The sequence below is a fragment of the Ornithorhynchus anatinus genome, chromosome 15, assembly GCF_004115215.2.
Source record: "Ornithorhynchus anatinus isolate Pmale09 chromosome 15, mOrnAna1.pri.v4, whole genome shotgun sequence".
In the NCBI taxonomy this organism is placed as follows: Eukaryota; Metazoa; Chordata; class Mammalia; order Monotremata; family Ornithorhynchidae; genus Ornithorhynchus; species Ornithorhynchus anatinus.
Window position 1 is genome coordinate 13,320,395 of NC_041742.1, and position 25,052 is coordinate 13,345,446.

The window sequence follows — 25,052 nt, forward strand, 5'->3', positions numbered from 1 at the left end:
TTCTATAGATCCATGTCAGGGAACCGGGCCCCCCTCCCAGCTCACCGGACCCCGAGGGCTCTGACCACCGTTCCAGTCAAGTTGGCACTGGCCACCTTAAATGGGGTCAGATCCAAAAATATGGGATTCAGTGACTTCCCCTGGCTCTCCTGGGCAGGTTACCGGCATCGTGCAAGATTTCCTTTAATGAGTGCAGACCGGAGGTGTCTATTTATAAGGAGTGCTTTGCTCCAAAACCCTCTCTCGGACTCACAGATGACACAGTGGAACCAGAACGTTTCCTTCATCTCTTTCCTGGGGCGAGACGGAGCAGTTCGGAAGCCGACGGGTCGGCCGAACCCCAGTCGGGTGGAACTCAGATACGGTCGGTTACTAGGCCGACAGGCTGCAGGTCCGGCCCTGGATCCGGGCCCACCTTGCAGGTCCAGACGCCCTGCCGTCTACAAGTGGCGGGGACTACTTGCAGGGTGGCCCGGGGAGGGTCTCATGAACCCGGAGAGGTGGATTGAGGAGGGAAAAGGGCAGACCAACCGGTTAGCTGCAGCACGGCAAGCTAGAGGCAGTAAGCGGGGAGAGGGGCTCCCAGCCCAAACCAGGAAGGGGATGGCGGGGGTGGAGGGCAAGAAGACGGACCTGAGGAGGGTGTGAGCTCTCCGGTGGGTTGGAGTGACATAAGCAGCCTGGGTGAAGGCGTAGCTTTTGAAGCGAGGTTGAGGAGAGGAGGAAGAAGTTCGCATGAGCTCCTGTGCTAGGCTGAATGTTGATCTAGGAGAAGAGAGGGTTTCGGGAAGAAAGGAGACCAGAGGTTAGCCACATCCGTGAATGAGGGTAGAACCACTGTTCCCGCCGGCCACCCCTAACCCCCCCCGACCCCAACGCAGTGTGTGGCACGGGTCCCAGATGCGAGGGGGGCAGGGCTCCGCTCATATCGGGGGCCAAGCAAAGGGATGCTGGCAGGTCCTGGACCATGGGAAGTTGGGTCCTTGTTCCGCTCCCAGTAGGCGCTCATTCGATACACTGATTTACTCCATCTTGGGGAGTGTGAGACAGACGGTGGTCTCCCTGCAGGTAGTGCTCAATCAATACTATTTGATGTTTCTTAGCTACGTGGAGCGTAGGACCAGTGTTCTGTTCCCGGATCTCAACCAGATACCCTTGATTACTCATCTCATGGAGCACAGTAGTAGCGTTCAATCGCTGTGGGTAATAAAATAACTACGAATGTACCTGACTCAGGAACGGTAGGAACACTGCTCTGCACGCAGGCGGTGGCTCAAACAAATACGTTTGATCTCTTCTGCCACGTTTGACACGGGGGATGGTGACGGGGAGACCGCATTCCTCTACCCCCAGGCCGCGCAGATGTCATCTCGGCTATGGAGAAGAGGCCCATCTCCAGGCCAACAGAGAAAAGAGAAAACTCCAACACCTTTCCCAAAACTAGGCCCCTGAGGTGAGAGCTCATCGGGTCAGGGGGTCCTTCTCTAGGGTCCAGAAGATGAAACAGAGTGAGCAGATGGGCCCTGGTGGCTCCGGGGCCGGGCCGTCCCGTGGCCCTCACTGCTGCCAGCCTGGAACCTGCCCGAGGTGTGGGGGGAGGGGCGGGGGGGGGGGGGTGTGGACCACCAGCGGAAGACGTTGAACCACGCCGGCCGATTGAGGAAAAGGTTGGGGGGCCCTCAGTGGTGACAGATGGAAATGGGGAAAACAAAATATCAAAAGGATGTCTTCATTCAGAGGGTTTCTTCCACTATGAAAGAAGTGGTGTCTACTGCCACTGTGAAGAAGTGATGTCTACTGAATGTGATTTCTGTTGACGAGGGCTTCCTTTAAAGCGGGGGAGGCCTAATGTTCACCCATGTGTGAGGAGAGAAGGGTCCCGTAGGAGGAGGAGAAGATGGCCTCCCCATACCCACTGGAGGGGAGGTCCGTCCTCGGTAGCCCGCGACCTCTGGGGCTCCCCTTACCCTCAATAATCTACGATCCGGACTGACCCACGGGTCTGGCCAGCCCCGTTGCATTCAGGCCAGGAAGGGATATTCTTTGGATGGGGTCGAGGCGGGCCCGTGACTAGGGGGCTTGGATCCCGGCCGAAAACGATGATCCCACCCACTCGGGAGTATGCCGTGCCCGCCCTCCGCGCAAGCACGACAATCTGGTTCTTTTCTGCGGTCCCTCTAGACCGTCAGCTCCCTGTGGGCAGGGAGTTCGTTTTCCGACTGTGTTGGACCGTATTCTCCCGAGCTCGGCACACAGTGAGCCCTGGATAAATACCTCTGATTGAAAATCCCTCCGGCTTTGGCAGGATGTGAAGGATAGCTTTCCCCCCAAATCTTCCCCGACGCTTACTGGGATTTATCCCCCCCGGGGAAGAGGAACGTGCTGACCAAGATGCAGAGAGAGCCAGCTCTGACACGTCCCGTTCGGGGTGGTGGATGGGGAGCCGAGGTCTGGTCCCAGGACTCACCCGCCGAGAATAGTGCATTTGATGATGCGTCTGATGATGTAAGCGGACACGCTCGCCGCTGGTGTCCTCCGCCGGCTGCCATGGCAACCGCTCCACTTCCCGGATGGCCTCGAGGCTTACGTGCTGGGGTAAGACTTGGAAGAGAGAGGTGACGTACATCAAGATGGACTTCTTATCCGGATAGGCGGTGGCCACGTCTGGAAAGCACATTAGCGAGCGTCAGTTTACGTTTCCAGACTCGAGGGGAGGCAGCGGGGTCTGAACGGATCAGACTTGAGGGAAGGAGACAACGTAATGAACACCCAACTGGAGGTGCGAGGCTCTCAGAGACTAGTTAGAGCAGGGAGACCGGCTCCAAATTTAACTTCAGATTGTCACACCAATGAGCAAAACTCTAAATATAAATTAGAAATCTCTTCAAATTCATGTGGTCTTCATTCCATTAAACTTCTTCCAAGACAAAAGGGCAAAACCGCACAGGTTGAGTGACTTCTTTTAGGTAAATAAAAAAAGAACGTTACATTTTATTTCCCGTGGCAAGTCAAATTAGCGTGTTAATGACGATAGCGCATCAATAACGAAAGAGTTGCACAGGATCCTTAAATGCCTCCTGCTTCATTGAAGGAAGTATTCATTTTTTTTTCAGCTTTTTTGGCACTTTGTCAATGCGGAACTGAAAGAACCTGTCCACCGAAAACAGTGATAATGACGGCATAGATCAAAAACTTCATAGTAAGCACCGAGGTGGACACAAAATTATCATATCGAATACAGTCCCTGGTCCCACACAAGAGTTCACAGTCTTTAATCCCCATTTTACAGGTGAGGAAACCGAGGATCTGAATGTGAAGTGACTTGTCCAAGGTCTCACAGGAGGCCAGGAGCAGAGCCGGGACTAGATCTAGCATCTTCCCTCTGGGCAACACTCTGAGTGCGCTGGGCCGAGGATAATAATTATCGTGATAGTTGTTCTGGGCTACTATGTGCCAGGCACCGTACTAAACACTGGGGTAGAAAGGAGCTAATCAGGTTTGGACACGGTCCCCGTCCCACAGAGGCTCACGGTCCTGATCCCCGTTTTACAAATGAGGTAACTGAGGCCCAGAAGAGTGAAGTGATTTGTTCAAGGTCACCCGGCAGACGAGTGGCGGAGTTGGGATCAGAACCTAGGTCCTCCCGACTCCCAGGCCTGTGTTCTATCCACTAGGCCATCCTGCTAAAAGCGGACCTCCTCCGCCAAAACAGAGAAACATCCTGAGGCTTTTTTCTTTGGGCTCTGAATCTCGAGTAGCCTGAAATCCTCCTCCTCTTGAGCCACAGCGCTCTACGCTATGTTTCTGGGTCTTGCATGCATCTGCGTTAGATTTTAATGTTCCATCTTTAGATCTGCTTCCCCCTCTAGATTGTGTACTCCTGGTGGACAGGGAACATGTTTACCTATTCTACTGCACCATACTCTCCCAAGTGCTTAGTACAGTATTCTGCACACGGTGCTCAATAAATACCCCTGACCGACTGATCATTTCTGATGGACGTGTTCCGCCCGTCCTTTCTACCCGCTTTTTCTTTCCAATCGTGAGTCCCACAAGGGCCACGAGCCATGTATGGGTCCCACCTGGGTATTCTCTCGCAGCACTTAGAAAGCAGCGGGGCTTAGTGGAAAAAGCCCGGGCTTGGCAGTCAGAGGTCGCGGGCTCTAATCCCGGCTCCGCCACTTGTCAGCTGTGTGACTTGGGGCAGGTCACTTAGTTTCTCTGTGTCTCAGCTTCCTCATCTGTAAAATGAGGATTAAGACTGGGAGCCCCACGGGGGACAGCCTCATTGCCCTTGTGTCTACCCAGTGTTTAGAACAGTGCGTGGCACACAGGAAGTGCTCAACAAATACCAGCATTATTATTATTTGGTCAACAGTAAGCATTTAATAAATACTCCTCCTACTACAAGGCCAGCCTGCCTTCCCAGCTTTGGAAAGGGTCAAAATGTTCGTCATGCTCACGTACAACAGATGCTTTCTCTTGTGTGACGGTCAAGGAAAGATAAGAGAGTGCCTCACATAAGCTCCGTTTCCTTCTTAGTCCTACCTGTACTTTATCAATCGATCGATCACCGGTATTTATTGAGCACTCACTGTGCATGCAGAGCACTGAACTCACTACTTGGGAGACTCTAACAGAGCCGGCAGACGTCACCCCTGCCCTCGTCGTCTCTTTGGCTTTCTAGATCATAAAATCCTTGAGGACAGGGCCTATGTCTCCTAATTTTCTGGTATTCCCCTCAAGCACCTAGTAGAGAGCTCCATACCACATTAGATGTCCATTAAATGCTGCTGACTGATTGAGCAAATGATGCCATGGTCCATCAGCCACTTGCAGTGTGCCTCCTTCCCATCCGCCCCTGGGGTCATCTTCATCTTTCCCCGACCCGCACTCGAAGCTGGCCAGCATTTCGGTCATTCATCCGATCCTATTTATTGAGCGCTCACTGAGTGCAAAGAACTGTACTATGCACTTGGGAGAGTACAATGAAACAGACACGTTCCAGCCCACAACGAGCTCAAAGTCTCGCATTTATGCGCTACTCCACGGCATTCCGGCAGGGGAAGGAGTCAGAATTCAGCCAATAGTTCGAATCGATAACAATTTGTAACAATTTAATTAAAATGAAGCTCTTCCACCAGTCCTTTCCCTGTGTAGCATTAGAATCTACTTGCTGTACTCATTCCAGGGACCCGAGGTGTAAAAGGAAGCTTGTATAAGAAGTCTATCAACTATGGGTTTGGCACATAGGCAGGTAGCCAAGCAATCTCAACAGGAACCAGCATGGCATAGGGGATAGAGCATGGGGCTTGGAGACAGAAAGGTCATGGGTTCTAATCCCACCTCCCACACTTGTCTGCTCTGTGGTCCTGGGCAGGTCAGTTCACGTCTGTGTGCCTCAGTTACTTCATCTGGAAAATGGGGATGGAGACTGTGAGCCCTATATGGGACACGGACTGTTTCCAACCCGATTATCTTGCAAGCACCCTAGAGCTTAGTGCGGCACTTAACTGATACCAAAATTATTATTATTATTTTTACATGATTGAAATTTTACCACCATCAATCTCTTGCTAACACACATTGGGTTCTTTCCTGCAAGTTGCGCTGCGTCCCAAGCAATAAGACACTCTCACCCAATATAAGAGAACAAAACAAAAGTGAATACGCTGTTTGCCAAAATGCTACGGCATCTCTTTCCCCATTTTTAAACAGAACCCCTCATCTTCCCACCCATACCCTTTCCTTCCCCTGACTTCCCCATCATTTGACTGAATCAATCGCATTTATTGAGCACCTACTGTGTGAGGACCACTGTACTAAATACAATACTATAACTTTAGACACCACCACCCTCCTCCCTTTTTCAATCCTTCATATTTATTAAACATTTACTGTACGCAAAGCACTGTAATAAGTGCTTGGGAGAGTACAGTATAGAAATAAACGGACACATTCCCCGCCCACAGGGAGCTTACAGTTCTGAGGGGGAGATACGTACATAAGAGCCGCGGGGCCGGGTAGGGTGATGAATAGAAGGAGCAAGTCAGGGTGACACAGAAGGGAGCGGGAGAAGAGGAAAGGAGGGCTTCCGCTCCGGGAGGAGCTATGCCTTCAATAAGGCTTTGAAGGGGGCAGAGTAATTGTTTCTTGGCTATGAGGAAGGAGGGGATTCCAGGCCAGAAAGAGGTTGTGGGCAAGGGGTCCTCGGCATTTTCCTCGACTCATCTCTCTCACTCAAACCACGTACTCAGTGTCACCCAACCCTGTCGGTTCTATCTTTCACAACGTCTCTAGAATCTGCCCCTTTCTCTCCATTCAATGTGTTACCACACTGGTACGTAGACCGCCATGATGGACATGGACTGGGGTCCGACGTTATTAGGTTGTATCTACCCTGGCACTTAGTATAGTCCCTGGCGCTTAGGAAGCACTTCAAAAATGCCATTTAAAAAAAAAAAATGACTCTTCCCTGAGACAAGGGGAAGTGGGTGAAAATTGGGGCCGAAGAGGGTGACTCCAAAAATCTAAACAGGTAAAGACACAGGTAAAGCCCCTCAAGTCCCGGATTCACAGAAGCCAACAAGTGACGGTTTACGACAACAGCCCTATTTTGATAGTATCGGGGATACGCCAAATGTGAGAGAGAAAAATCAATGCATCGGAGTGAAGGAGAAATCTGAGGGCTGAAGAGGGTCTGAATCTCAGACCCGAAAGAATCTAGGTTTAAATTCCTAAGAGAGCAGGCGTCTGTGTCACCCGACACAGCTAAGGTTCTGGGCTAGCAGGGCTCAGGCCTGGTGACAGATACTCGAAGATCCGCTTTCCACAGGGGCTAAGCAAAGAGTCCTCCGCTCGGCTGCCTGCTCATCTGCTTTCGCCTAGAGGCCGGCACTGAACCTTTCTGAACGTCAACTGTAGCCCGGGGAACTCCACTGGCCCACACCCTGAGCCCCCCGCCCGAAATCAACAATTCTGAAATAACACCAGATCATTTCCCCCTACCCTGGTTCTAAGCTATTCTGTGGTAATCCATCAATCCCATTTACTGAGTGTTCACTGTGTGCAGAGCACTTGACTGAGCGCTTGAGAGAAGACACTATACGATCCCTGCTCACAACCAGCTTGCAGTCCGGAGGGGGAGGCAGGCATTAATATAAAGGAATTATGGATATGCTTCTAAAGGTGTTCGAATGCCGTGTTTGACAACCGACGTATTGGGCGTCTTCATCCGAAGCAATGGTCCTCATTTTACAGAACTGTAAAACCAACAAGGACGACGATTTGCATCTGTTAAGTGGTTTTCTTTTTAACAGTGCTATTAACCCACAGTAAAATGATATAATGGCTTCTACTCATCAGCCAAGGCCCCAGAGTGATTTACTCATGTTTTTTAGAAGGGCCAATTCCCCATGCTCGGCAGTGAGCTCGGCGGACCGACCCAACGTGCAGTAGCCGGTCACGGTGGCTCTCCACCCGAAGGACACCCCCGGGGCCGTGGAATCCCCTCCCGCGACCCTTGGGCTCTCCGTATTGGCTGCCGCTCGCTTGTAGAAAAGCACGTAGGCTCAAATGACTGATCACATAGACAATTCTTCTCCCCGCTTTCAAAGCCTTATTGAAGGCCCATCTCCTCCAAGAGGCCTTCCCTGACTAAGTCCTCCCTTTGGTCTTCTTCCACTCCCTTCTACGTCACCCTGATTTTGCTCCCCGGGTTCATCCCCCCTCCGAACCCCCTAGCCCTTATGTCCATAGCTCTACTTTTACTTATTCATATTAATGTCTGTCTCGAGCTCCGCTCTGTAAGCTCACCGTGGGCAGATAATGTGCTCGTTACAATCGTTATATTATACTCTCCCAAATGCTTAGCACGGTGCTCGGCACAGCCGGTAAGAGCTCAATAATAATAATAATAATAATGTTGGGATTTGTTAAGCGCTTACTATGTGCCGAGCACTGTTCTAAGCGCTGGGGTAGACATAGGGGAATCAAGGTTGTCCCACGTGGGGCTCCACAGTCTTAATCCCCATTCTACAGATGAGGGAACTGAGGCACAGAGAAGTGAAGTGACTTGCCCACAGTCACAACAGCCGACAAGTGGCAGAGCTGGGATTCGAACTCATGAGCCCTGACTCCAAAGCCCGGTGCTCTTTCCACTGAGCCACGCTGCTTCTCATAAATCTGACTGACTGATCAGAAAGGGAGTATTATGGATTACCCCACGGACATAGTAACCGCTTAAAAAAAATACCATAAAAACCACTTTAGTTCATACCCGTAATTTACTTAGCGAGTCAACTGTATTTCAGTCAATTGTGTTTTGTCAGTCAAGTCAGTCAATCGCATTTATTGAGCACGTACTGTGTTCCCATCACCCTACTAAGAGTTTGGCGGAGTAACAATACAACGATAAACCGACACATTCCCCTGCCCACAACGAGTTTACAGTCTAGAGACGGACATTTATATTTAACGCCGTCCTCTCCCTCTAGACGGTGAGTTCATTGCGGGCGGGGACTGTGACTGTCGTATTGACACACTGTAAAGAATAATATAATAAATGGCGTTTGTTAAGCGCTTACTATGTGTCAACAGTGTCCTAAGCACCGGGAAAGATACTGGCAAATTGGGATGAACACAGTCCCTGTTCACATGGGGCTCACACTCTTAATCCTCATGTTTTATAGAACCAAGTCGCTGAGGTCCAGAGAAGTGGAGTGAGTTGCCCAAGGTCACACGGCAGATAAGGGGAGGAGTCAGGATTCGAACCCAGGTGAGGAGTCAGGATTCGAACGCAGGTTCTTCCGACTCCCAGGCGTGTGCCCTATCCAGTAAGCCACTCTGCTTCTATTGCACTCTTCTAAGTGCCAAGTACAGTGCTCGGCACACGATAAGCACTCAATGAATACGATTCATTCCATCTGCGGGACAACTCAAAATTGAGAGAGCTCCTTCAGGTTTCTGTCCAGGGAAGAAGCAGCGTGGCTCAATGGAAAGAGCCCGGGCTTGGAGTCAGAGGTCATGGGTTCGAATCACCGGCTCTGCCACTTGTCAGCTGACTGTGGGCAAGTCACTTCACTTCTCTGGGCCTCAGTTACCCTCATCTTGTAAAATGGGGATGAAGACTGTGAGCCCTCATGCGGGACAACCTGGTTACCCTGGATCTCCCGAGCGCTCAGAACAGTGCTCTGCACATAGTAAGCGCTTAACAAATCCCAACGTTATTATTATTAGGCCAAAACGGCTCGGTCTGGGAGGCCGTGGTCGGGGCCTACGCATCCTTGCACAGTCTTTTCCTTTGGGTGTGGAGAATTGCGTTGGTTTTCCTGAAAAAGGCAGCATTTCAGTTCAGTGACATTTAACTTTGCTCACTTTAATTGTCACCTGCTGTTTATCTCCTCTGCCTCTTTCCCCAGTCCAGCCTGACTTCTATTCAGTTACTAATAAAAGTGTTAAATAACCCTTCTCCACAGTCCGCCACATTTTATAGCAGCTTTGGGCTATACAGCGCCAATATTCTACTCACAGTGTGATGAGTTGGAGGTCACTACAGGGCACATTTGGGAGGAATCTCAACAAATCCCTGCATCTAGATTGGCTCTTCGATGCAACAGCATGGCCTGGGGGAAACGGCACGGGTCTTGGAGTCAAAGGTCCTGGGTTCTAATCCTGGCTCCACCACTAACCTGCTGTGTGTGACCTTGGGCAGGTCACTTATGTGAGTCTCAGTTTCCTCATGTGTAAAATGGAGCTGAAACAGCTGTTGTCCCTCCTCTTTATGTAGGCCCCATGTGGGCCAGGGAATGTATTAAATCTGATGAGCTTGTATCTACCCTAACACTTAGCACAGTGCTTGGCACAGAGTAAGCACTTAACAAATACTACTACTGTTAGTAGCAGTAGGAGTAGTAATATTAGGACACCTCAATTTGGAGCCTGGCAGACCCAAAAGAGATGATTCCCCCTCTCGCATCCCTCTTATACTTCAAAACTCGGTCAGGGACTCGGCTACTAATAATGATTATAGTATTTTTAAGTGCTTATTCTGTATCAAGCACTGTTCTAAGCACTGGGGTAGATAGATGGAAAACATTAATAAGAATAATAGTATTTGTTAAGCGCTTACTTTGTGCCATCCTCCTCAGCACACACACATACATTCGACCTGTCCTATTCGGTTATTTAGACGACTCTAGCCCGTAATATCTCTATGTTTAGCTCTTCGTGGGCACTGACGGGTCATTTATCCTCGACTTAAAACGTGCTCAATAAAGCCGCTAATACCAATTCTACCTTGCCGTCCCACATGATCAGCACAGTGCTCAATACAGAGTAGGTATGTTGGGTGCTCAATCAATCCTACTGAATGACGGTCTTCTTTTGTCCTTAAATGATAACGTTCTTAAACGTCCTTAAGTGATAGTAAACGATAGTTATAGTAATAATGAATGATAATAATAGTGGTAATTATTTAGTGTTATCCATCTACCAAGCCCCGTACTAAGCACTGAGTAGATACAAGATCGTGAGATCATACACATTCCCAGTGCCATGAGGGGCTCACAAGAGGTGGGTCAAAAGGGGTATTTTATCCCCATTTTTACAGATGGGACAATTGAGGCCCAGAGAACCTACGTGACTTAGTTCGGATGGGGCTTGCAAGAAACAGGATAGAAGGGAGTATTGGAGTAGAAAACTATTCCTGAAACGCTATTCCTCCTAGGAACTACATTTCCCAGAATTCTCCAGGAATTTCCTAAAAAATTGGAATCACTGTGGAAGGAAGTCGATCCACCAGTAGGAGCCCAGGGGAGCTGTTATGTCATTCTATGTTTTTATGGTGTTTGCTAAGGCGCTTACTATGTGCTAAGCGTTGGGGAAGATACTAGCTAATCAGGTTGGATGCGGTCCCCGTCCCCTCATGGGGCTCACAGCCTTAATCCCCATGGTACAGAGGAGGTAACCGAAGCCCAGAGGAATGAAGTTACCTGCCCAAGGTCCCACAGCAGACTAGAGAGAGGGCCGCGATTAGAACCCAGGCCCGTCTGACTCCCAGGCCTGAGCCTCTATCCATCAGGTCAGTCTGTTTCCCCTTCCTCTCAGAAAGAGGAGGCCCCTCTGTGTTTATAATCACTGTCTCAGTCTTCCGATGTGCTGTCCGCCTCCTCGTCTGGCCAAACAACCCTGACCCCACCTGCTCAGAACCAGAACCCTTCTGTGTCCCTGCAGCGGGAGAAAATGGACCGAGCACCTCTCCCTCCGGCTCTGGGCGCTTTCCCTACATTAAGTGGCCACCCCTGGGCGTGGGGCACCTTGGCCAATTAGGACCATCTGGTCCAAGTGTCAATCTCCCGTGTTTCTTCCTCCATTAGCCGCGACAGGCCTGCTTCCACCCAATCACGCCTGGTCTTCTCCGGTATCCCGGATGAACGGCTGAAAGTGTCGGGGTATCTGAGCTCCGGCCCCGACGAGGGGAACTGCAAGCCTCCCGGACAGCCCTTGACAGAGAAAGGAAAATAATCTACCAGAAACATGGAGGATTCCATAAAGTGAAAGAGGAAAATACCTCACAAGCATCAACAAAACCATAAAAACAAGCTTCGGCGCAGCCAGGTAATGTTTTCCTAGGAGCGGCCGTCGATAAAAATAGAATGCTATAAAAAATGTAAATTGGTTTCTATAACTGCTTTTTGGAAGAGTAATCAATATTGGAACGCCAGTCTGAAGAAAGTACCAAGGTAACGAGATTAACAAAAAAGAAGGATCACAGGTGACTACTGCCTGTCGGTCAGTCAATCAGTCGGTGGTATTTACTGAAAAAGAATAACATAATAGATTCGGCAGAGAAGACCCCTGACCTCAAGGTGCTTTCAACCTAGTGCGGTGGGGGACGGGGACAGGTGGAGGAAGCAGCAGAGTATGAGGATATGCTCCTCCTAGCACCAGGTATGAATCAAAAGAGGGGACCCTTCAAACAGCTGTGGCCCTTTGAGCCAAACTCAGCCCAATTATAAAGAATTAATTTGTTCTTTACAGAACAATTGCCCTGCAGCTAACTGGACTGACAAAGGGAATCATGAGACAGTGCTCAGTAAACGCTGCTGATCCTCATGGTGAGAAAGGATCAGTCAATCAATCAATCAGATTTTTTGAGTGCTTTCCGTGTGCAGAGAAGCGCACGGGAGAGTACAGTATAACAATAAAACTGATACATCCCTGCCCACAACGGGCATACAACCTCTGCTTTCTCATACCAGTTAATTTATCCACAGCTATATCTGGGAACCGTCATGGAAGGATGAAATCCCCGCCCTAGGGGTGGGGGAATCAGCTGCCCAACCCATCTCTCGGACACTCACGTCTATTCTGGGGAAGCACCGCATCCCGCTTGCCACCATTTCGAAATTCCCTAAAGACCCCATGAAATGAGCACCCGTTTCGGGTACAGCTGCTATCACCTAGATTTCAACACCCCCAACTCTTCCACTAAGGCAAAATGAATTTCCTGAGCTAAGCCTAAGTAGCTCAAGAGAAAAACCTCTCCTACTATTTGCACATAAAAGACAACTCTTCTTCCACAGTGGAATCCTGGAAAAGTCAGCCATTTCTCCCCGGGTTATTTTAAAGCCAAGCAAAGTGGACAGGAAATATTTCAACACCAGGCCAACTGTCGCACAACTAGAAAGTACAATGAATCGCAAAATTCAGATTCCTTTCCTCAGAACAACAGTAACAAACTGATCCTCCAACCACTCTTCACTTGCACCTGACTTCTCTCCCCTTCATCAACAGTGTTTTTTTTATGGAGCATTTACTCTGTGCGAAGCACTGTCCTAAGCATGAGGGAAAGTAGAGTACAGGAGAATTGCGGATGCGTTCAAAAGACACACAACGAGCTTCTGGTCTAGAAGGAGAGTCGCACATTAATAGAAATAAATGATTCATAATACCCATGTAACCAAAAAGACACCAACCCCAGGCTGGAGAACCCCAATGTTGCCACCTTCCCCTCATCTGATATGACTCTTCCCCTTTCTCTTTCAGCCCCTCCTCTCTTTCGCCCCTCACGGATGCCCTGTTGCAACAAAGAGAAGGAGACCTGTGGTGTGTTCCGCTGCTTTTTTATAGCCTCACTGTCCCCCGTCTCCCATTTTCTTTAATGCGAACTTTCTACTGTCGAATTCCACATCTTCCCACCCTGGGCTCTCCCACTGCCGGTATCTGGTTCTTCTCTACGGACCCCAGCTTTCTCCCTGCAGTCAGTGGCGGGGGAATGCGAGGGCGGGAGATGGGCTGTGGAAGGGCAGGAGAAGGGGAGGGATGAGCTGTGGCAGGGCAGAAGTAATGCTGAGGTGGGAAAGGGCAGAAATGGGCAGTGGCTGGACTGGGTAGAGAAGGGAGAACAGCCAAACATGCAGATGAACCAGTAAGACCAGCAAGCTCTTTGAAGACAGGGAGACCGAAAGGTGGGTTGAAGGGGGAAGCAAAGGAGAAACAAAGTCAGGAAGAAGACTGGAGGATGGAAAAAGATGGTGGTGGAGGAGAATTGGAAGCAGACCCTGAAGCTCTCCCTTGCCCAGGGAAAATGTGAGACGGTTTGGGCATCAAACGAGCCACTGGCTCCAAAGCAGAAGACCAGCACCGCCCGTGTGCTTTCTGGGAAATTTGCCTGCTGGCGTCTCTGTCCTCTCACAGCTCTTCCAGGGGAGATGGGAGAAGAGGAGAGTGAGATCTTGTTGTCACCTGAATAGGAGATGGTGGCGTCTACTGGAAATAAGAAGGGGCTGGGAATCAGGAGACCCGAGTTCTAATCCCAGCACGGCCACAGTCTGTTGGGTGAGGTTAAGCGACTCACTTTCTGTGCCTTCACTTCCTCATCTGTAAAATGGGGATAAAATATCTGCCCTTCCCTGCCTCTTAGACTGAGAACCCCTTGTTATATTGATAATTATAATGACGGTATTTGTTAACTGCTTACTATGTGCCAAGCACTGTTCTAAGCGCCGGGGTAGATACGAGGTAATCAGGTTGTCCCACGAGGGGCTCAGAGTCTTAATCCCCATTTTCCAGATGAGGCCACTGAAGCACAGGGAAGTGAAGCGACTTGCCCAAAGTCACACAGCTGTTAAGTGGCAGAGACGGGATCAGAACGCCCAAGCCCGTGCTCTTTCCACTAAGCCACGCTCCTTCCTTGTGGGCGCAATTGACACTTGTCCGCTGGGAGACTTTAGGCAAGTCACAACTTCTCTGTGCCTAGGTTACCTCATCTGTAAAATAGGGATTAAGACGGTGAGCCCAATGACGGGCGTAGACTGCGTCCAAACCGATTACCAAGTATTTACCTCAATGCTTAGTACAAGAATTGGCACATAGTAAGTGCTTAACAAATGTATGTAGACATCTGTATGCATATGTAATTTATGTATTTATTTATTTACATTAATATCTGTCTCCCCCTCTAGACTTTGAGCTCGTTGCGGGCAGGAATGTTTCTGTTGTTACACTGGACTCTCCCAAGCACTTAGTAATGGAGAAGCAGCATGGCTCAGTGGAAAGAGCACGGGCTTTGGGAGTCAGGGCTCATGAGTTTCGAATCCCAGCTCTGCCACTTGTCGGCTGTGTGACTGTGGGCGAGTCACTTCACTTCTCTGTGCCTCAGTTCCCTCATCTGTAGAATGGGGATTAAGACTGTGAGCCCCACGTGGGACAACCTGATTCCCCTATGTCTACCCCAGCGCTTAGAACAGTGCTCGGCACATAGTAAGCGCTTAACAAATACCAACATTAATGTGCTTAGCCCACAGTAAGCGCTCAATAAATGAGCAAACGAATGAAACACTATAAAAGAAAAAACAAAAATTGAATGTACTAGCAGCTGCTCCAGTATTTAGCAGAGTGTTGGTGCACAGAAAGCACTCAACAAATTTGACAATTAATGTTAGTATCATTAATACATTCTGGATAGAATTTCAACTTGCCAGAAGAAACGTATACCCAAGTGTTTTCTACTGATAGTGAAAAATTAAACTCCATTAAAATGCTAGGAATATGATTCCAATTTGAGTTGAATACCATTTTCCCACCCTCTACCATTCCATCCAAATACTACCATTTTCTTAATTAACCTTCTTTGGGTTTCCTCGGTGATCAAGACAATAGGGGCTTGTGAAAGGCAGAGGGGAGGAGAAGAGAGTCAGTTCCAGAGGGAGGAGGCGACGCGGTCGCACTCCGAGGGACATTAACTGCTCCACTGGAGCGGACTAATTAATTTCTCTTCATTAAACTACAATCAGCACGCCCGATCGAGGAAAATGATGCCAATGTTACCCCGATGCCCGAACTCTTATTAACTCCCACGCAGGGCAGGGAGTTAAAAGTCCGGTCATTTTGTCATATTCTGCGGCTGCTGCCTTGGTTCCCACCCAGAGAACCTGACTGGGTTCCTTGAAGCGGCCTGACGCGAAGTCAGTCAGTCAAGCATATTTACTGAGTGCTTACTGTGTGCAGAACACTGTGCTAAGCACACAGGAGAGTCGACTGTGGAAATGGGTCCCTACAGGCATCTGGTAGCTACTATTAGGCCTACCCGTGAAGAAACAGCCCCGTCAGGGGCATCTTCACTGAGCAGGAAGCAGAGTCGGGCCGAGGAGTTGGTAGAAAAGTGCGTCATCTGAACATTGCCAGCCAAGAAAGAATTATGATAGCTAAAGTCAGTCGATCAATCCTATTTCCCGAGTGCTTACTGTGGGTATTATATGCTTGGAATAGTACAATATAACAGACACATTTCCTGTGCACAGTGAGCTTAGAGCCTAGAGCGGGAGACAGACATTAATATAAAGAAATAAAATTACAGGCTTATTAGCATGTGGTACAACCCTGGTTCTCAAGTCCAGACTCCTGAACTAGAGCTGGGTTTGCCTCTCCTGCCCACTTGCTTGCCCATTAGACTCTAAGCTTAATGTGGGCAGGGAATGTATCTGTTATACTGTTGTGTTGTATTATCTCAGATGCTTAATAAGCGCTCAGTAAATAGGATCGACTGATTCACAAGCGGGATGGACTGTAAGCCCGTCAAACGGCAGGGACTGTCTCTATCTGTTGCCGACTTGTTCATCCCAAGCGCTCAGTACAGTGCTCTGCACATAGTAAGCGCTCAATAAATACTATTGAATGAAGGAATGAATGAATGATGGACCAGTCTGTATTTCCCCTTCAATCTTCTTTGCAAGAAGATTTAAAAGAAGGTGATGAGGTAGGCGGGTATAATTAATGCCCACGTGCCATTCCAAATCAATGTTTCGACTGGAATGTTATAAGTTTAAAAGCCAAAATTAAATCCCTCCAATTGGTTCCTTATTCTGTAGCTCATGTCACAGTTTTTCAAAATGTTTTCCACTTCTCAGTGCAAACTAGGGTATTCATTTAATTACGCTGATTCGACCAACTGTCAACAAATCTGGCAGGAGCTCTTCCCTGCCAGCTTTCCGCCGTTCGGAACCCGCGGTTGGAGTTGTTTGAAAACCACGGGCCTGTGCCTGGCAGGCGTACTATCGGCTTAGGTAACAAGGCTCTGCACACAGAAAACGCTTAATCAATACGACTGAATGAATATTATAGGCATGCGGAAATAGGGCCAGCACCGAATTGTCATCCAGACCGTTGGCTCGTCACGGGTGCGGGACATATCTACTAACTCTGTTATACTGTATCGCTCAATCAGTCGTATTTACTGAGAGCTTACTTTGTGATGGGCACTATACTCAGCTCTTGGGAGAGTACGATGTAACAGTCTAACAGAGTCGGTGTGACACATTCCCCGCCCACGACGGGCTCCGGTCAAGCCGGAGAGACAGACTTTAATAAGGATAAATGAATTTCGGCTCTAGACGGAAGCACCGTGGGGCTAGGAGAGGGGTGAATAAAGGGAGCATATCGGGGTGACGTAGAAGGGAGTGGGAGGTGAGGAGATGGGGGCTTAGTCAGGGAAGGCCTCTTGGAGGAGAAGGGCCTTCAAGAAGGCTTTGCAGGGCGGGAGATTAATTGTCTGTCAGATATGAAAAGGGAGGGTGTTTCAGGGCAGAGGGAGGAGGTATTCTCCCAAACACTTAGTAGAGTGCTCTGCACACAGTAAATAATAAACGAAACTGATGAGTGAATTGGTCCAATAATAGTACCCAGCTCAGAGAAGGCACCCAGCCCAGCACCCGGTAGACAGCACCCAGCAGAGGGCCGGTGTCCAGTAAATTGCCCTGCACAGAGTAGGCACCCAGTACAGCACCCTGAATGCAGTAGTGGCCAGCCCGGCACTTTGCCCCCAGCAGACAGCTGAAAACCGCACCTCGCACACACAGCTGACACCCAGCACAGCACCATACACACAGGAGGCACTCAGCACAGCCCCCACACACAGAGCTGACAACCCAGTAACTACTATCAACCCACTGAATAACGTGCCAGACGCCCTGGAAAGTCATCAAGGGGACAAGTGTTTCAGAATCACCAAGTGCAATGAAAAGATCATCCCACGTCCCTTCCGAGAGGTGCCCGGATCGACCCTACGACTCAACCGCTGGACCGAAGGGAGAGTCGGGTCTCCCCGCGCAAGACGGTTGCCTTCCGCTCCTAGGGGAGCGCATTTGAGGAGGGCAGCTGGAGCCACCGTGGCTCTGCCGATTATTAAACTAGGCCATCCATTTCCCCAAATTCATCTCTCGAGTTTACTGGATTCATTAGGCCAGTTATATAACCAACCTTCAAATGAATCAATATTCTTGAGTTCCTAGCAGACCGTCTGAATCTGCAAGCTGATAGATATCCACTAACCCAATTCTCAGGGCAAATAAAATGTTGATTTACAAATGCATTTTGCAAACACTTGACCATTTTTAGTGGCAGCTAGAACGAGTGGTTTCACCAAGTATTACGGAGCAAATGTGACAGAATCAGATGACTTTTCAAAAGCGGGAATGATATTTACAATTAGAGTTTAATCTGAGGCAGTGATTAAAAATAATTTGCCGGTGACCTTGGTGGGTGTTCAAAAAAAATATCACCACAAACTGCAGGGAATTTCCAAGATGAAAACAGTATTTTATCTGCTTCAGAGGTGCATATGCCGGATGAATCTTGGCTCTCATCAGCCCGTGATAAATCGCTATCAGACAAATGCTTGTCAGTAGGGTGATTACTGATTATCTGTAAAATTGCACCAAAGGAGAAAGGTGAGAGCATTCTACAAGACAGAGATTTAAAAATAAAACAGTGACTCCAGTTCAGAGCTCAGGCATCGTACACCTTGTCATTGTAACTTTTTTTTTTAGGGTACTTCTAAAATGTTTACTGAGTGTCAAACACTGTTTTAAGTGCTAGGGTAGAGAGACACAAGTTAATTAGGTTGGAAACGGTCTCTGTCCCACATGGGACTCCCAGTCTAAGTAGGAGGGACAACTGAGGCATAGAGGAATTAGGGGATTTGCCCACAGTCAGACAGCAGGCAAATGGCAGATTTAAACATCGATTTAGAGTGTGAGCCCGACGCGGGACAAGGACTGTGTCCAACCCCATCTGCTAGTATCCACCTTAGGTCAGGGCCTGGCACAGCGTAAGCACTTAACCAATACTATTATGATTATTGCTGTTATTGTTATTATTCTTCTAATCCCAGCTCCACCACTTTGCTACTGGGTGACGTTGGTGAAGTGAATCAATCATTCACTTGTACTGACTGAGTGCTTACTGGGTGCAGAGCACTCTCCTAAGCACTTGGGAGAATACAACAACATGACAGACACATTCCCTGTCCAAATGGAGCATATAATCACTTAATTTTCTCTGTGCCTCAGTTTCCACAATTGCAAAATATCCGTACCTGTTCTCCCTCCTACGTAGATTCTGAGCCCCATTCGGGATAGGGACTCTGTCCAACCTGATTAATACGTAGCCACACCAGAGCTTAGAATAAAGAGTGCTTGGCACATGGTAAGTGCTTAACAGATACCATAGAGAAGCACGTTCGCGTCATTCGACACGATCTCTGCCATCAATGAGCTCACGGTCTAGCAGACTTTGTAGCCAAGATGTTCATCTTGGGAGGCTCAAGATTGAGACCTAGGGAGAAGTGATTCTTTCTATCACCCCCAGTCATGTCTCATCAGATCGAGCACGCACAGGAAGCAGAATTCACTGTCAGCATGAACCTCCAGGGAGCCAATGAACATCTCTTTCTCTGCACTTTCTGTACAAAGCACGCCTGACTCTGTGTATATACACGCATTTCTCAGTGGATTTTAAAATCTGTGCAACAAAAATTCCAAAGCTTTGATTCGCCTCCAAATCTCTTGGAATGATACCTGAGTACGCAGAAGAAGAGTTTAAATTCTCTTTGGAATGCAGTGCTGGCCAAACACCATTTCTCTGATCTAATTCCAGTTGTCCACAACAGGTTTAATGGTGCCATTAAAGGAGAGAGCTCCCTATTATGGGAGAGAAGCCCGATTACACTCACCTGGCACAGAACCAAAAACAATGCCTCCAATATTAATATGAAATACACTGCTCATGAATTAGTAAAATAGGTACATTAAGCTTGTCATTTGGAAAGTTTGTAGGCTGCCCGGTAGCGTTGTCTCTGTGTGGCCTGGCAAATCAGGTACGCTCTTATTCATTCATTCAATCATATTTATTAGCGCTTACTGTGCGCAGAGCACAGAAGTAAAAGTATTAAAAGCTTGGGAAAGAACAATATAACTATAAATAGTGACATTCCCCGCCCACAAAGAGCTTACAGTCCAGAAGCGGGGAGAGAGACATCAACACAAATAATCACAATTACAGACATGTACGTAAGTGTTGCGGGGCTGGGAGGGGGAAAGAGCAAAGGGAGCAAGTCAGGGCTACGCAGACGGGAGTGGGAGATGAGGAAAAGTGGGGCTTAGTCTGAGAAAGCCTCTTGCAGGAGATGGGCCTTCGATAAAGCTTTGGAGGGGGGGAGAGTGGTTGTCGGTTGGACTTGAGCATCAGCCTCCTTGCTGGCCTCCCAGCCTCCTGCTCTCCCCACTCCATTCCATACTTCACTCTGCTGCCTCAGGACACGTCACCCCGCTCCTCAAAAAACATCCGCCTATGAATCAAAAACTCCCCACCATTGGCTTAAAAGCCTCCATCCCCTAGCCCCCTCCTACCTCAATCCTCCTTTCTCTCCTGCTACGACTCGGCCCCCACCCTTTGGTCCTCTGGTGTTATCTTCTCACCGTGCCTCCGTCTCGCCTGTCTGGCCTCCGACCCCGGGCCCATGTCCTACCTCTGGCCCGGAACGCCGATCGCGCGAGGTAGGAGATATTGAGGCCCAGTGAGAAGGTTAGCGGCACTAGAGGAGCCAAGTGTGCGGGCTGCGTTGTAAAAGGTGAGAAGCGAGGTGAGGTAGGAGGTGCACTTCATTAATAATGTTGGTATTTGTTAAGCGCTTACTATGTGCCAAGCACTGCTCTAAGCGCTGATCAGTACTTGGGAGGCGCTTGGTAAACGCCACTGTCCAAGAGGGGACTAGTGGATAGAGCACGGGCCTGGGAGACAGAAGGACCTGGGTTTTAATCCTGGCTCTGCCACTTGTCAGCTGTGCGCCCTTCACTTCTCTGGGCCTTAGCTATCTCAGAGGTAAAATGGGGATTTAGATGGTGAGCACCATGTGAGACAGGGACTGTGTCTAACCCAATATGCTTGTATCCTCCCCGGGTCTCAGAACGGTGCCTGGCACATACTGAGCATTTATCAAATACCACGGCTATTATAATAATGACACCCCCCACACATACCTTAAGTGGATGGTTTGCCGCTATGTGGTGGTGTGGCTGGTTGGGCAGAAGGAGGGGGCCCAAAATTGCCAGCCCCAAATAGCAGGTGGCAAACTGGGCCCTCAAGCTAGGGCTTCCGAGTGGTGCAGTCCAGATCAGAGCCAAATCGTCCTTGGACAACCCTCCAATTTTACATCCGCCCAAAACTGAAAGGGTATAAAACCCGGGCTGCGTCAGGACGGGGTGAGCTAAGAGTGGGCGAGTCCGCGGCCTCTCGGAGACTAGGAGGCACCGACGGCCGCACTAAGACAAATGAGTTTGATGGAATGAGAAACCATCCCCTAAATATCCATACTGATTTGAAAGCAAGCCAAATGTCCCAACTCCCAACATTATTTCCAAGTGAAATAAAGCAAAATCTTCCATTCCAAATTGGCCCTTTTAATGAAGGTAAAAAGAGGAGCAGAAAAGGAAGTAGAAAACTGGAAAACTGAAGTGTGATTCAACCTGGAGGAGAAAGGAACACAAGACCAGGGGCAGGAATAAGGACCTTCAGATTCTTGAGCACTCCTGACGCCCGCTCAGTGACATCCCACACGAGTTCCACTGGCCGGGCTTGTTCCTGACCTGGAATCTTGGTCCTGGTCAGGGTGGAACCGCGGGAAGCCACGACGGCGTTTGTTCACCATTCTCATCACCACCAGCCCCAGTCGCTACCCCTCCCTCTTCTCCGTCTCATAATGTCGCCCCAAACGTCTTTAGTTCCCTTCTCTGAGGTCGCCAGTAACCTCCTGATCCAATCCACTTGCCTCTACTCCATCCTATTCCTCCTCGACCCTTCTGCTGCTTTTGACACCGTGGACCCCCCCTTTCTCCCGGAAACACGATGTAGACTCAGATTCACTGACGTTGTCTTCTCCTGGTTCTCCCCCTCTCTCTCTGGCTGCTCTTCCTCAATCTCTTTCGTGGGCTCCTCCTCTGCCTCCCACCCTCTAACAGGGGGAGTCTCTCAAGACTCAGTTCCGGGTCCCCTCCTAATCTCCATCTACACCCACTCCCTTCGAGAATTCATCCTTCCCACGGCTTCAACTACCATCACTGTGCAGATGGTTTCCAACTGTACCTCACTACTCCCCTGCAGTTTTGCATTCCCTCCTGCCTTCAAGCCATCTTTCCTTGCATGTCCCGCTGACACCTCCAAATTGAATTGGCCAGAACAGAACTCCTCCTCTTCCCAATTAAACCCAGTCCAACCGAAGAGTTCTCAATCGCTGTAGAATACACTACAATCCTCCTTGTCTCACAAGCCCGTCCATAACCTTGGCATTATCTCCGACTCCTGTCTCTGATTCAACCTGCATATTGAGTCTACCTAGAAACCATGTCAGTTCTCCTATTACATCTCTAGAATCTTCTCCTTCTCCATCCAAGCTGTCACCATGCTAATCCAAGCGCTTATCTTATCCCGCCTTGACTACCCTACCAACCTCCTCACTAATCGCCCTGCTTACAGCCTCTTCCCTCTTCAGTCCCAATTAATTCTAGAAAAACGTTCTGTCCAAGTGTCCTCACTCCTCAAAAAGCTGCAATGGCTGCCCGTCCATCTCTCAGGGAAAGCAGCATGGTATTTTGGGTTGATTCCAGGCCGGGGAATCAGAAGGACTCAGGTTCTAATCCCAGCTCTGCCGCCTGACTGCTGACTGACCTTGGGCAAATCACTCAACTTCTTCACGGCTCGGTTACCGCATCTGTAAAATGGGGGATTAAGACTGGGAGCCCCATGTGAGACAGGGTCTACGTCCAACCCAATTGGCTTGTATCCACCACAACGCTTAGTACAGTGCCTGCCATATAGTGAGCCCGTAACAAATACCGCAATCATTATTATTTTTATTATTATCCATCTCTAAATCAAACTCCTTAACATAAACTTTAAGGCGCTCAGTCACCGTATACCTTGTTGATTTCCTTCTGCATCCCAACCGACACACCTCTTTCCTCACAAGCAAACCTATTGGCTATCCCTCAACAGCATTTGCCTCGCCACCGACACTCTGCCCACATCCTCCTTTTGGCCTGGAACCCCATCCCCCTTCATATCCGAGGGACCGTCTCTCTCCCCACTTTCAAAGCCCTCCCCAAATCACAACCCCTCCAAAAAGCCTTCCCCGATTAATCCCTCATTTCCTCTCCCTCCTTCCTCATCTAATCACTTTGATCTGTACCCTTTTATGCACTTTGAAACTCCATCAACGGTGAGTCAATCAATCAGTAGTATTTACTGAACATGTAATGTGTGTGGAGTACTGGATTGAGCCCTTGGGCTTGATTCTATTTAGTTGCCATTGTTTTTACGAGATGTTCTTCCCCTCGACTCTATTTATTGCCATTGTTCTTGTCTGTCCGTCTCCCCCGATTAGACCGTAAGCCCGTCAAACGGCAGGGACTGTCTCTATCTGTTGCCGACCTGTTCATTCCAAGCGCTTAGTACAGTGCTCTGCACATAGTAAGCACTCAATAAATACTATTGAATGAATGAATGAATATAGTACAAAGGAGTTGGTAGCCTCGGTCTAGAGGGGGTGACATGTTAAAATAAATTACAGAGACGGGCAAGGGCAGAGTATACAGACAGACATATAAATCCTCTAAGATTGGGTCTGCGGTAAAAATCCAAATGCCTAAGGAGTACAGCTCCAAGTGAAAAGGCGACACAGAAAGTCTTTACTAATCGGTCCGTCGACTGACCCTCCGGCCTCCATTTTCAAATCGTCTTCTTCACTTCAGTCATGTGAAAAGTTTTTCCAAAGTTCTTTACTCCATATGGCGTCTTGCTCTAATTTTCAAAATGTCCAACAAACCTTGAACTAATACAAACATAATTTTATGGCCTATGAGCCCTCACTCGCCGAAAGAACTCAACTGTGAAAAAAAATCATCTTGTATATTTTATAGGCTACTCATTATGCCCTAAAAATATTCCTAAAGCAATCTACACAGTTGGAAAGAAAGTATTTGTGTCATCTTTTTGTTGAAGCCCAAATAATCCATGCCCATCCTCTGGGCGACAGCCCCTGAACACAGTGGTCTCTCCTTCAGAGTTTTTATCACGTTACATATAATCACAACCATGTGCACGGACAGGTAAAATTCGGCCTCAAGATTTGGCCTCAGAGAAAGATGGTGAAATGCTACAGAACCAGCTCAAGGCCCATATATCAATTTCATCCATAAAGGTGGGGTTCAAGTTTCATTTTTATTCCCAATAAACACAGTCAATCTCTAGCATTAAAGGCAGTCAGGACCTGAGTTTGAGGAGCACAGAAGACAGGGGAGACAAGAGATTGTGAGCTCATAGTGGGCAGGGAATGTGTCTCCTACCTCTATTACACTGTGCTCTTCCAAGCAATTAGTACAGTGCTCTGTACATTGTAAACGCTCAGTAAATATGGCTATTATTGATTGATTGGAAGGGACACTGTCACTGCTTCAGGAGGTTTAAGACGAAAATGGCCCCCCAAGGAGCCCTAAAGAAACCCCCAAAGCAGCACGAGGCCCCAAGAGGTTGACCGGTTTCAGGAGACTTGGCCGTCAGCCATGTGCAAGAAGGGAGAGATGGGTTCTAATCTTGGCTCTACCACTTGTCTGCTATGTGCCCTTGGGCAAATCGCTCCACTTCTCTGTGCCCCAGTTCCTTCATCAGTAAGGTGGGGATTAAAGCTACGAGCCCGAGTGGGATATGGGCCGTGTCCAACCTGATTATCGTCTATCTACCCCAGCCCTTGGGACAGAGCCTGGCACATAGTAAGTGCTTAACAGACACCATTAAAAAAGAAAAAAAAAACTGAGGGAAAGCAGCCCCTGGTGTTGAAAGCGGCAGGCTGAAGGCACACCCTCTATCTCTCAAAGAATTACCTAGTCCTCACCTTGCCTTCCAAGAGTCTCAAGCTTTTTGTTGTGGGAGACCCAGGAAAAGGAACCAAAGTGACTCTAAGTCAAAAAGAATCCATCACATCAATAAAACTCTTAAAACATGCATGTACTGGAGTGGATTTAGGACAGAATAGGCTCCCCAAAGGCTCCAGGATTTCATAAATTCTAACAGTTATCATTAACTGAGGTCTGTGATAGATTCTCAAATGTGAGGGTGCAGAATTGAGGAAATACCATGGCCTAGTGGAGAGAATCAGGCCTGGGAGCCAGAGGACCTGGGTTCTAACCTGGCTCTACCACTTTGCTGCATAACTTTGGGCAAGT

General features: G+C 48.7%; 1 protein-coding gene across 7 annotated transcripts in view; it reads right to left on the reverse strand.

Moving 5' to 3' along the window:
* The window catches only part of DMD (dystrophin), a 660,617-nt gene that overhangs the window by 460,357 nt on the left and 175,208 nt on the right, over window positions 1–25,052 (reverse strand). For 6 of the 7 annotated variants that reach the window (XM_039914164.1, XM_039914160.1, XM_039914162.1 and 3 more), the window contains exons 8-9: window positions 2,468–2,664; window positions 634–765 (exon numbers count right to left, since the gene is read on the reverse strand). In XM_039914164.1, the coding sequence (XP_039770098.1) occupies window positions 634–765; window positions 2,468–2,664 (329 nt within the window). The remainder of the gene's footprint in view (window positions 1–633; window positions 766–2,467; window positions 2,665–25,052) is intronic. The other variant, XM_039914163.1, reaches the window with a different exon arrangement.